The sequence below is a fragment of the Erinaceus europaeus genome, chromosome 1, assembly GCF_950295315.1.
Source record: "Erinaceus europaeus chromosome 1, mEriEur2.1, whole genome shotgun sequence".
Taxonomy (NCBI): domain Eukaryota; kingdom Metazoa; phylum Chordata; class Mammalia; order Eulipotyphla; family Erinaceidae; genus Erinaceus; species Erinaceus europaeus.
This window is the reverse complement of record NC_080162.1, coordinates 78,308,837-78,320,252: the sequence shown is the minus strand read 5'-3', so window position 1 is coordinate 78,320,252 and position 11,416 is coordinate 78,308,837. Positions and strand designations below refer to the sequence as shown.

General features: G+C 51.0%; 3 protein-coding genes across 7 annotated transcripts in view; 2 read left to right on the top strand and 1 right to left on the bottom strand.

Moving 5' to 3' along the window:
* The first annotated feature begins 215 nt into the window (after positions 1-215).
* Positions 216-6,023, top strand: EIF6 (eukaryotic translation initiation factor 6). 4 transcript variants are annotated; one of them, XM_007522648.3, is made up of 7 exons: positions 216-363; positions 503-617; positions 714-799; positions 3,106-3,281; positions 3,896-4,072; positions 4,249-4,430; positions 5,722-6,023. In XM_007522648.3, the coding sequence occupies exons 2-7, from the start codon at positions 511-513 to the stop codon at positions 5,729-5,731; spliced, it is 738 nt and encodes a 245-aa protein (XP_007522710.1). In that variant the 5' UTR covers positions 216-363; positions 503-510; the 3' UTR covers positions 5,732-6,023. The 4 variants fall into 4 exon arrangements, with proteins under 4 accessions (XP_007522710.1, XP_016043426.1, XP_060044965.1 ...); XM_016187940.2 differs by having other exon boundaries at positions 499-617; XM_060188982.1 differs by lacking the exon at positions 216-363 and adding an exon at positions 399-417.
* Positions 6,024-6,568: 545 nt separating this feature from the next.
* MMP24OS (MMP24 opposite strand) lies at positions 6,569-7,508 on the top strand. The gene has a single exon (XM_060188990.1). The coding sequence runs from the start codon at positions 6,701-6,703 to the stop codon at positions 6,866-6,868; it is 168 nt and encodes a 55-aa protein (XP_060044973.1). The 5' UTR covers positions 6,569-6,700; the 3' UTR covers positions 6,869-7,508.
* Positions 7,433-11,416, bottom strand: part of MMP24 (matrix metallopeptidase 24) — a 63,206-nt gene continuing 59,222 nt past the window's right edge. For both annotated transcript variants that reach the window (XM_060188951.1, XM_060188957.1), the window contains exon 9: positions 7,433-10,152. In XM_060188951.1, coding sequence (XP_060044934.1) covers positions 9,815-10,152 — 338 coding nt within the window. In that variant the 3' untranslated portion in view covers positions 7,433-9,814. The remainder of the gene's footprint in view (positions 10,153-11,416) is intronic.

Here is an 11,416-nt window from a genome sequence, read left to right as displayed (position 1 = left end):
ACAAAAAATCTTCAAGTCCGACTATATTGAAGGACGGTTTGGTGCTGTGGCTTCTGTCTCTCTGCTTGAATGATGGATGGGCGGATGCAAAGATGGGTGATAAGTGAACATTGAATGAATGGACTGTGGGCGGATGAGGCGAGCGAGCGTGCAGGGGGCGGGGCGGGGCGGGGCGGGGCGGGGCGGGGCCTATTAGCATCATAGAGTCCTGCTAGAGGGGTTGCGTGCGTGGCCGGTGCGCCGGCCTCTCCCGGAAGTCACCCAGGGCGGAGACGGAAGCGGAAATCTTTTAGGACAGGAGGAGGAGCTGGTGCCGCGTGTGGGATCTGCAGTTCTCTGGCCTCTCTGTAGAAGTAAACGAGCGTGAGTTCCGGGTGCCGCGAGGCGAGAGGGTCGGGCGGAAGGGTTCGGGGTCCGGTGAGTCAGGAGGGGGCCCTGAGGGGCCGAGAGGGGCGGGGTCGCGGCGGGGCCTGAGGGACTCAGCTCCGGGCCGCTCAGCCAGCAGGCCCTATGGCGGTGCGAGCGTCGTTCGAGAACAACTGTGAGATCGGCTGCTTTGCCAAACTTACCAACACCTACTGCCTGGTGGCCATTGGAGGATCCGAGAACTTCTACAGGTGCGGTGCGAACCCGGGACCCATCCGCTAGTGGGTGACGGGGGTCGGGATCTGCGACCCCTCAGCCCGGTGACCGCAGCGTCCGTGTCCCGACAGTGTGTTCGAGGGCGAGCTCTCCGACACCATCCCCGTGGTGCACGCGTCCATCGCCGGCTGCAGGATCATCGGGCGCATGTGTGTGGGTAAGACGGGGGGCGGGGGGGGCCGCCGAGGGGGGTGCGGCCCCAGCGATCCTGGCTGTGTTGGGGGCGGGGGCAGACTGGCCCGGCAGCGTCCAGGCTCGTCCTTGATCTCGGCGGACTAGGGACTCCCAGGGCTGGACACCTGTCTGAGTGTCAGCAGGTCAGGGACAACCTCTGATACAAACTCCGTTTTCTGGACCCGAGTCGGCTGGGCAGTCACATTAGGTAGGCGCTTTCCTACAGTCGTCCTCATTCTTTGTTCATGAAGACCAGACTCGTGAGATGTGGGGATTACTGGTCGCCTGTGACTGGTGAGGGAGCTGAGACTCAGCTCGGGTGACTCACTCACTAGGCACCACACCTAGTTAGTGACAGTCAGAACGGGAGTGGCATCTCGCCCCTGGACTTGACTCTGAGCCAGTTGCTTTCCTTTCTCTTACCTAACATTCATCCATTTCTCCCTTTGGGGGAAAAAAAGAAAGAAAGAAAGAAAAAGGGCATGGTGTCAGGGGCCCAGGAGGGAGTGCAGTGGATAAAGCCTCAGACGTGAGGTCTTGAGAGTTTTGTTTGGTTGATTTGGCCCTGAGATCAACCCCAGACATCCCATGTGACAGATGCTCTGGTTGGTGTTCTCTCTCTCTCTCTCTCTCTCTCTCTCTCTCTGTCTCATTAACAGATAAGTCTTAGGGGGGGGAAATGACAGAGTAAGATGGTCTGGGTCATCCTTGTTATCCATTTAAACTTAACAGCCCTTCACCACATGTGAGTGGCATCCCTATTGTACCTGTGCTTCTCAGCACTGTTGAGACTGACCATTGACCCTTCTGTGAGCTCTTTCTCAGTTTATGGCTAGCCTTTGTTCTGTTCATTGGGGTCATAGAGGATTTTCTTCTGTAAGTTTTCTGTCTTAAGCCTGGTAACCTTGGCCTCTTGAGTGTCTTTTTTTTTTTTTCCCCCTCCAGGGTTATTGCTGGGGCTCGGTGCCTGCACCATGAATCCACTGCTCCTGGAGCCCATTTTTTCCCCCTTTTGTTGCCCTTGTTGTTGTAGCCTCATTGTGGTTATTAATATTGCCATTGTTGATGTTGTTCGTTGTTGGATAGGACAGAGAAATGGAGAGAGGAGGGGAAGACAGAGGGGGAGAGAAAGATAGATGCTTGCAGACCTGCTTCACCGCCTGTGAAGCGACTCCCCTGCAGGTGGGGAGCTGGGGTCTCGAACCAGGATCCTTACGCCGGTCCTTGTGCTTTGCACCACATGCGCTTAACCCACTATGCCACCACCTGACCCCCCTCTTGAGTGTTTTTAAACACTTCACTATGTGAGTTACAGTGGGGAATGACTTCTGTAATACTGGTTTGTTGTGTGTTTTTAATATTTCATTTACTTACTAATTTTTTATTTTTTATTATGTGTATTTAGTGGATAGAGACAGCCAGAAATCGAGAGGGTAGGGGGAGATAGAGAGGGAGAGAGACACCTGCAGCCCTGCTTCACAACTCGCAAAGCTTTCCTCCTGCAGTTGGCCTCGAACCTGGTTCTTTGCACAGTTACTGTGTGCTCAACCAGGTGTGCCACCACCTGGCCCCCAATATTTCATTTACTTATTAATGAGAAAGTTAGGAGGAGAGAAGGAAAGAGCCAGATTATTAGGGTGGTACATGAAGTGCTGGATCTGGAACTCTTCGACTCATGCTTGAGAGTCCAACACTTACCCACTGCACCACCTCCTATACTGTGCTATAACTTTAAGTAACAAAATCTACACCTTTTTTTAAAATTTATTTTTTATTGGGGGATTAATGTTTTACAGTTGACAGTAAATACAATAGTTTGTATATGTGTAACATTTCCCACTTTTCCACATAACAATACAACCCCTACTAGGTCCTCTGCCATCATGTTCCAGGACCTGAGCCTCCCCCCCCCCAAAGTCTTTTACTTTGATGTAATACACCAACTCCAGTTCAAGTTCTGCTTAGTGCTTCTCTTCTGATCTTGTTTTTCAGCTTCTGCCTGTGATGTGATGATCCCATACCTTTTTGTTGCTTAAGACCTATAAACAAAATGCATGAAATGTTCTTGCTAGTCTTATACCTCCCTCCTCCCACACCCATGCAAAATGTGTTGGAAAAGACATAAGGGCCATTCTCTGACCTGCCCAGTGAGATGCTTACTTCCTGGGTGTTATATGAATCTGTGAGTTTGAGGACTAGGATCTGTGCTTAAGTCTTTTCCTGGGGAACCTAATTAGACTGGGCTGTATCCTTAGTGCCTACGACTTAATGGGTTTCTGTTATATTTAGGGAACAGACATGGTCTCCTGGTGCCCAATAACACCACCGATCAGGAACTGCAGCACATTCGAAACTGTCTCCCAGACTCAGTGCAGATCCGGCGGGTAGAGGAGCGGCTTTCAGCCCTTGGCAATGTCACCACCTGCAACGACTATGTGGCCTTGGTCCACCCAGACCTGGACAGGGTGAGGCAACCTGATTTCAGCCCAAGAATCACAGGACCAGCCCAGTCAGTTGTTCTTGCCTTTCAGGCAGGACTGAAGGATAGCTCTGGTTCATTATAGCTCCTGCATTTCAGGCACTCTTTAGAATAGTGGTTATAGAGGCCTTCCATGGTGTCAGTAGCTGAAAGAAGTTGGGGAATGAATTCATTCTTCAGAATTTGGGATATTTTTTAGAGAATACTGCTCAACTCTGGCTTACAGGGAAGCCTTTTGCATAGTCACTAGGCTATCTTCCCACAACCCTTTAGAATTAGGGATGTTGACCTTCCTGTCCTCCAGAAGGACCAGGATAGATGACTGGCAGTTGCAACTCCTGGATTTGGGTTGGAGGAAAGAGGGTGGAGTGAAGACCATCCCCTAGCAGCTCAGGGCATGTATCACAATAGGGACTCAACCAGCTTATACTTGCCTCCAAACTATTTCCTTCTCTTTCTGGATAAGGCTTTCCACATGTAGCAACATAGCAGAGGATTGAGGAGCTTAGGGAGGAGCCTTGGGTGGTTCTGGGCATCGTAGGCCTATGATTCTTCAAACTACAAATTCTACGTCCTGACCACAGAACTTCTGACTGACAGGAGACAGAAGAAATCCTGGCTGATGTGCTCAAAGTGGAAGTCTTCAGACAGACAGTAGCTGACCAGGTGCTAGTAGGAAGCTACTGTGTCTTCAGCAATCAGGGAGGACTGGTACATCCCAAAACCTCAATTGAAGACCAGGATGAGTTGTCCTCTCTTCTCCAGGTTCCCCTTGTGGTAAGTATTCTTATTTTCTGTCTTCTAAAGAAGCACACATCCCTTCACTCAGTAGTTACTTACTTGCCACAGTTTGAGGTTGACTAAGTAAACAGAATTTGGGGTCAGTCTGGGTAACAGAGGGGAGAATCTTGGACTGTTGGTACCATGACCCACACTGAACTCATTTCTGGCAGGCGGGCACTGTGAACCGCGGCAGCGATGTGATTGCTGCTGGGATGGTGGTGAATGACTGGTGTGCTTTCTGTGGCCTGGACACAACCAGCACAGAGCTGTCGGTAGTGGAGAGTGTCTTCAAATTGAATGAAGCCCAGCCTAGCACCATTGCTACCAGCATGCGGGATTCCCTTATTGACAGGTATTTTTCTCTCTTTTTGCTTTATTCTATTGGGGTAAGGAGAGGAGATGTAGCACAGCATATATCATACTGTATTCCTTCTAGTATGTTCTTTATTTATTAGAAAGGTAGGAGGAGCGAGAAAGAACCAGAAATCACTTTGGTACACGTGCTGTCAGGGATCGAACTCAGGACTTCATGCTTGAGTCGAATACTTTTATCTACTGTGCCACCTCCTGGTATTATATAATATATATACTATTAATATATATAATATATATTATTTTAATGAGAGCGATACAGAGAAAGATATACAGAGAGAGATCAGATCATTGCATAGCTGTGGCTTACGGTGGTGCTGGGGATTCAACCTAGGACCTCAGAGCCTCAGCTATGAGAGTCTTGTAGAACCATTATGCTCTCTCCCTAACTCTACTCCCATTTTGAAGACTCAGCTCATTACCCCCTCTGAACAGAACTTCCCTCTGATTGACCTTATCCCTAACTACATTGTTCTGCAGTTTATATCTGCAGTTTATATCATTGTTAGCAGGTAGCAACCTAAGCCTCAGACACAAAAGGACTGTGCCTTGAGGAAAGGTGGGGCTATTTCTCTTATTAGTGAAGAACATCCCAGATGCTCAAGGGACTCATTGGTTGGTGGAAATTGCATGAGAGTCAATCATCTAATTTTTGTGGGGGGTTATTACTGTTTTTTTTATTTGATAGGACAGAAAAATTGAGAGGGAAGGGGGTTAGAGAGGAAGAGGGAGACACCTGCAGCCCTACTTTACTTGTGAACCTTCCCCCTGCAGGTGAGGGCCAGGGACTTGAACCCAGGTCCTTGTGCTTGGTAACATGCTCTGAACCGGATATACCACCACCCAGCCCCAAATTTGGGTTTTAAAAAAAGGGGTTCTTAGGCTTTAACTCTGGAGACTGTTATGTGAAGCTCAAGCACCTCTTTATTTGGAAGAAAAGCAGTTGCTGGGCATTTAGCCACCTGCCACGGAGCACCCATACCCAATTAGCACAGGAGTCTGTGAAGATAGAAACCACAGCGTGAACATGTCCAAGATACAGGCTACCTTATCCAAGTGAGCTATTTGCTAGTTCAGAAGTTAGTTTTTTTGCATTGAGAGTTCTAAATTGGATTGTGACCCATGGGAACAATAAAACTTAGGAGGGATACTGAGTGTGACTCCTTAGGGCTGAACTGGAACAAAGGTCCAGGCATGGGTGGAGGCAATATCATTGAATATGGAGGGTGATGGGAATCACTCACTGACAGCATTCTTTCCTTTCTCTTTAGCCTCACCTGAGTCACCTTCAGTGCTGCCCTGCTCTGGACTGTGGTTCCCTCTCCGTGCTCCACCCACTCTATACGGGATGCTGACATGGAGGTGGCAGAGAACTCAATGAGACTGGGTGGCTGAATGCCCAAACTTTTTTCACCTGTGTCCTTCTGAATCTATACTTAATGCAAAAAACAAAACAAAACAAAACAAAAAACTCGCCATGTGTGTTGGCTGTCAGATTCTTTATCCTGACTTCTGAGAGCCCTGCTGTCCTGTGCCACCTCATTAAAATGCAACTGCCTCTGGCCATTCTGAATATTTGGAATTGTTACCCTGCACTCAGTTGTTACCCCACACCAACCACTGTTGTAAATGAAGGTGGAGTAGGATGCCTTCACACCTCAACCCCACCATCGCCCATCCTACTTGTCATTTGTCAGGACAGTTTTCATCCCAGGTTATAATGAAGCACTCTCCATTGTGGTTCTTATTTTCCTTAGATCTAATCTTTTTTTTTTTGCCTCCAAGGTTATTGCTGGGGCTCATTGCCTGCACCATGAATCCACTGCTCCTGGAGGCTATTTTTTCCTTTTGTTGCCCTTGTTGTTTAAGATCCAACTTTTATGTTGGGTGGTTTCTCTTTCAAAGAATAGAAATTTGTCCCAAGTGTCCCCTGGGCTAAGGCCTGCTAGTGTGGCTGCACTGGCCAGGCTGCCAGGTGGCTTGGCTTGGGAGGTGCGGGGAGGAGCCTTGGTGACTCACAGGGCGGGGTTCCGGAGTTTGGGCTGGGGTTGGGTTGGGTTGTGTGCGGGGCCCCGCCCCTGGTGTATGAAGCTACAGAGGGTGGGGTTAGTATGCATGGACGCCGTGACGTCATCTCCTTGCGCCACTGGGTCTGCAACAGTGGGATCCTGCTCTGCTGCTGTCCAGGTGACTGGGAGGTCGGGTCTGGGCGTGTGGCCTGTCTACACCCGATAGCATTTTCCGTGGAATATGGGTGCTCAGGTGAGCGGCGGCCAGGGTGTGCCGGAACCAGAGCAGGCACAGCCCCAGCCCCCGCCTGCAGCCCAGGAGGCCCCTGCACCACCCCGGCCGGACCCTGGCCCCTGGGGGCCGCTGGACGATGTGCGCTTCCTCATCGCCTGCACTTCCTGGTACTGACACCATCCTGGCTATCTCACAGGGTCGGACCCCTGTTTTCCCACCACCAGGTGTGTTGTCTTCTGCCATTAACTTGCATTCTTCCCACCATTTCAAATTTTGGCTGCCTTTCATCCTGCTCCCAAACCATCTGTGCAGTCCCAGAGCCCATGACCTTCCAGAATCAGGCCAAAGCTCCTGATAAAACCTCATGACTGACCAAATTTCTGCTTGTCTGTCTCTGCTGACAACTGGGCTCTTGTGTGTGTTCTGAATCATGGTGTCATGTGACTTCAAAGAAGACAAGTGACCGCAGTGCCACAGTGATCTTCCTCATGTTCCATGGGGAGGCTACCCCACATCCTTTCCCGGATCCCGACGAGGCATTATCAGACTGTTCCTGTAACCCCAGTAACATTGAGTCTCCAGGGCCACCATGGAGAGTGAGGACATCTGATTGCTGGGCTCATAGACAAGATGCATGGAGCAGCTCCTAGACATAGAAGGTCCCCCTTCTCCCTGGAGCTTCTTAATGCCACCTTCAGAACCTGATCCTTGCTCCCACATCCCAGGGAAATAACACACTCTGTATTTGTATTTTTTATTTATTTAGAAATGATTTAAAAAACATTATACAAAGGCTGATCAGTTTAAAATGTGACCGACACTGAAATGCTGTGATGTTCCCCAGGCTGAGGGGAAGTTAGTCTCTGGGCCCCCAGTGGTTTGCCCCTCTGCCTGCCCTGTTCTGGAATGATGGACAGATGAGCACAGGCAGGAGAATCCAAGCTTGGAAAGCCACCAGGCTGAGCCCTCTCTGGACCTGGCTCTGCATCCCTCACATCTGCAGCCTGGGCTGCCTGCCTCCATCTCCTGCTCTTTCTTAGCTGGCCTCTGTACTACCAGGAGCCAACAGGGAGGCTGGGGGCCTAGAGCTTTCAAGAAGTGACAGCACCAACCTGAGGAGTGGAAAGGGACTGGGACTAGGGAAAGGGAGGCCAGGGAAAGATGGATAAAAGAGACACTTCCGATCTCATCCTGGGCCCTAGAGGGGTCCACAGGTGGGAACCCAGTGCCCAGCCAACCCATTGGATAGCCAGGGTAAGTATCAGCCTCCATGTGCTTTGTTTGAGGGCACAGTGAGAGTTACCCGGGGCCTACATGAGATTGATGTGAGTGGACAGGTGTGAGCTAATAAAGTGCTTTGCAAAGTATAAAACACTGTACAAACCTATGAATCACTGATAATCTCCGCAGTTGTTCCCTACCCGCCCCAGGGAGCCCGCCCTTGGCCAACATGAAAAAAAAAAACAAAAAACAGAAAGATGATGACAGGGAACACACAGTGGGCCCACAGGTACCACCGGGGTGAGAGGTTTTGCTTGAGAGCTCTCAGGGTGGCAGGAGTCTCTATTATAGGTTATGCTAACCTGAAGCCCCAAGGACACAGAGTTAGGGCAAAGCCCATGCAAACACAGAGGGCCTGTATGGCCTTGTCAGTGCCCTGAAGGCTGGTATCTCTTGGCTTTGGCAGAGAGCCAATGGGCATTGCTGAACCAGCCTCTCTTGCCAAGGGCTCCTCACTGACAAACAGGCCTGCCTTTACTGGTTTGGGAGTGAGGCAAGCTGAGCCCTGGGAGTTCGGTCCAGAGACAGTGAAGGGTGGGCCTGAGAAGGATCAGAAAAGTCCCTAGACTTGGGGCTGCTACCAGTTGGAGGTACTCTTTTTTAAAAGAGCAATGCAGGAAGATGGGCCCAGTGAGCTGGGTTAGTAAGGGCCATGCTCGTGGTATAAACACTGCTTAGGGCTAGAGATTGAATCAGCCTCAGGGTAGCTAGGAGTGTGTGCTCTGAGTTCAGAAGGCTGCCCTGGGCCCCTTACTGCACAAGGCCTTGAGAATGTGGTCCTGGAGCCACTTCTGCCCCCCTAACTAGTCAGGTTGAGTTCCTAGGACTCGAGCCACAGGCTGGGGCAGGACTGGGGCCCGGAGGAATGGGGAAAGGGATAGGAATTATGTAGGGCAGGCACAAGGAGGAAGGTCACAAACAAAGACTGGCCTCCAAAAATGGGATCAGCTCCTGTTCCAGCCCTTTGCCTCATGGGCAGGGCCCAGCTCCTGGAGTATCTGGATGCTAGAGTAGCCTTAGCAGCACCGTGGTCCTTATCACCTGGGGGAGGGCCGGCCACACTTGCCTCAACACCAAGAGAGTCACCTCTAATTCACCTAAAGCCTCAAGCAGCCTTTGCAGAATGGGACTTTATAAACAGTAGTGACAGGACATTTAAGTATTCATACGTGACAGCTGGGTTCCTGCCAGACCCAGTTGGGCCACAGCCCTGCCAGCAGCATGTGACCCTAAGTCCTGGGGTTCAGAGACCCTGATGTGTGAAGCAGGTTTCCTGAGGGATCTGCTGTGCCAGCAGGGGAAACCCAGGCTTGCTGCCCACTGAGTTGGCAGCAGAGGTCCTGTAGCCTTAGAGGACGGTGGGGGTGTGGGTGAGGGGAGGGGGACATCTGACCAGCAGGTGTTGGCAAAGGGGCACCAGGACTGATGGCATCCCCCAGATGGGTTTTAGAGCGCTAGTGCTGGCTTCCCATGGAAGGTGCTGGGCCCAGCCAGAATAGGAGCTATGGCACCTCATGGACACCACAGGCTGCAGTGACCACAGGGCTTCCTTCTGACGTGGTCCCTGCCTCCTGATGGGGCCTGGCCTATTCCTGTGAGGTGGAAGGTTACCCAGGACAGAAGGCTGGCAGCTGAGTGCCAGACACCTACCCTGGGGCACAGTGCTGCCACTCCCTGCCCCAAGCTCAGCCTACACTTCTGCACTCATCACTTCAGCTGCATGACCCCTGGCCTAGGGCCCTGCTGGCCCTGGTGGGCAGTGGCCAGAGATGCCCTCAGACCCTGGTGAGGAAGGGCCTGGTTGGCCAGACTGAGTGGACAGAGAGGGCTCTGGGCTGCTCACACCCACTCCTGGACTGGCCGCTTATAGTAGGTGACAGGCTGAGGGCCCGCCTTGTTCTTGAACTGGAAGATGGTGTAGACCAGCACCAGGATGCAGAGGGATAGGATGCAGGGGATGACCACAGCCACGGCATTCACAGAACCTGGCACGTCGTTGATGGTCACCATGATGTCCACGTCTTCCTGGGGCAGCCGCCGCTCCTTGCGCCGTTCCACCTCCTTCTGGTTGCAACCCATCCAGTCACGCAGGATGTTCCGTGGGTAGCCTGGCTCCACACTCAGCTTCTGGTTGTCAAACTTCCAATAGTCCCGGCCTTTGTAGAAGTAGGTGTAATCTGCAGAAACATGACCCAGAGTCACCACACCCAGCCCCTACCTGATACCTGCTCTGGGCCACTGTAAGGGTGTGGGGTATGGCTGTGGGGGTGGGGGGTGCACCACTCCCACAGCAGAGGAGCCCAAGATAAGCTGGGTGGGACACAGGAGGCAAGGGGGCTGGGGTGCAGGCCCACCTCCCAGGCCACCTTTCTTTCTCTGAGAATATGAGATACGAACTGGCTTGGAGGGCTGGTAAAATACCTCACTTGGGTAGTGTGCCTGCTCTGCCATGTGCATGACCCATGTTCAAACCCAGCCCCCACTATGTTTGAAGACACTTCAGTGCTATAGTGTCTCTCCTTCTCTGTGTCTCTGTCTCACTGTCTATAAAAAAGTGAGCCCATGAGGGTCGGGCAGTAGCTCAGCGGGTTAAGCGAACATGGCGCAAAGCGCAAGGACCAGCGAAGGATCCTGGTTTGAGCCCCTGGCTCCCCACGTTTGGGGGAGTTGCTTCACAAGTGGTGAAGCAGGTCTGCAGGTGTCTGTCTTTCTCTCCCCCTCTGTTCTCCTTCCTCTCTCCATTTCTCTCTGTCTCATTCAACAACGAACGACATCAACAACAATAATAACCACAACCAGGCTACAACAACAAGGGCAACAAAAGGGGGGGAAATGGCCTCTGGGAGCAGTGGGTTCATGACATAGGCACTGAGTCCCAGCAATAACCCTGGAGGCAAAAAAAAAAAAAAAGTGATCCCAGTGGTCCGGGGAGGTGGTGCAGTGGATAAAGCATTGGGCTCTTATGCATGAGGTCCTGAGTTCAATCCCCGGCAGCACATGTACCAGAGTGATGTCTGGTTCTTTCTCTCTCTTCTCCTATCTTTCTAATAAATAAAAAAAAAAGTGATCCCAGAATAGAGAAGCCCTGGTGGAAGAACAAAAACAAAACCCTGGACTGGAGAGGTTTTTCAGTGTTATTATTACCCACATTTGAGATTCTTGGTTCATAGCCTGACTCTACATTAAAAAATAAATAAAAAATAATAAAATAAAGTAAATACCATGGACCATGTGGTAGACATTGGTCTAAATGCTCTACATAATCTTCTTTCATCCTCATCAAACCTTACAGGGCAGGTACCATTACTATCCCCATTTACAGATGAAGAAACTAAGAAAACACAGACTGGGGAGATAGCATACTGGCTATGTAAGACTTTCATGCCTGAGGCAGCAAAGGTCCAAGCTGAATTCCCAGCACTACTATGAACCTGAGCTGAG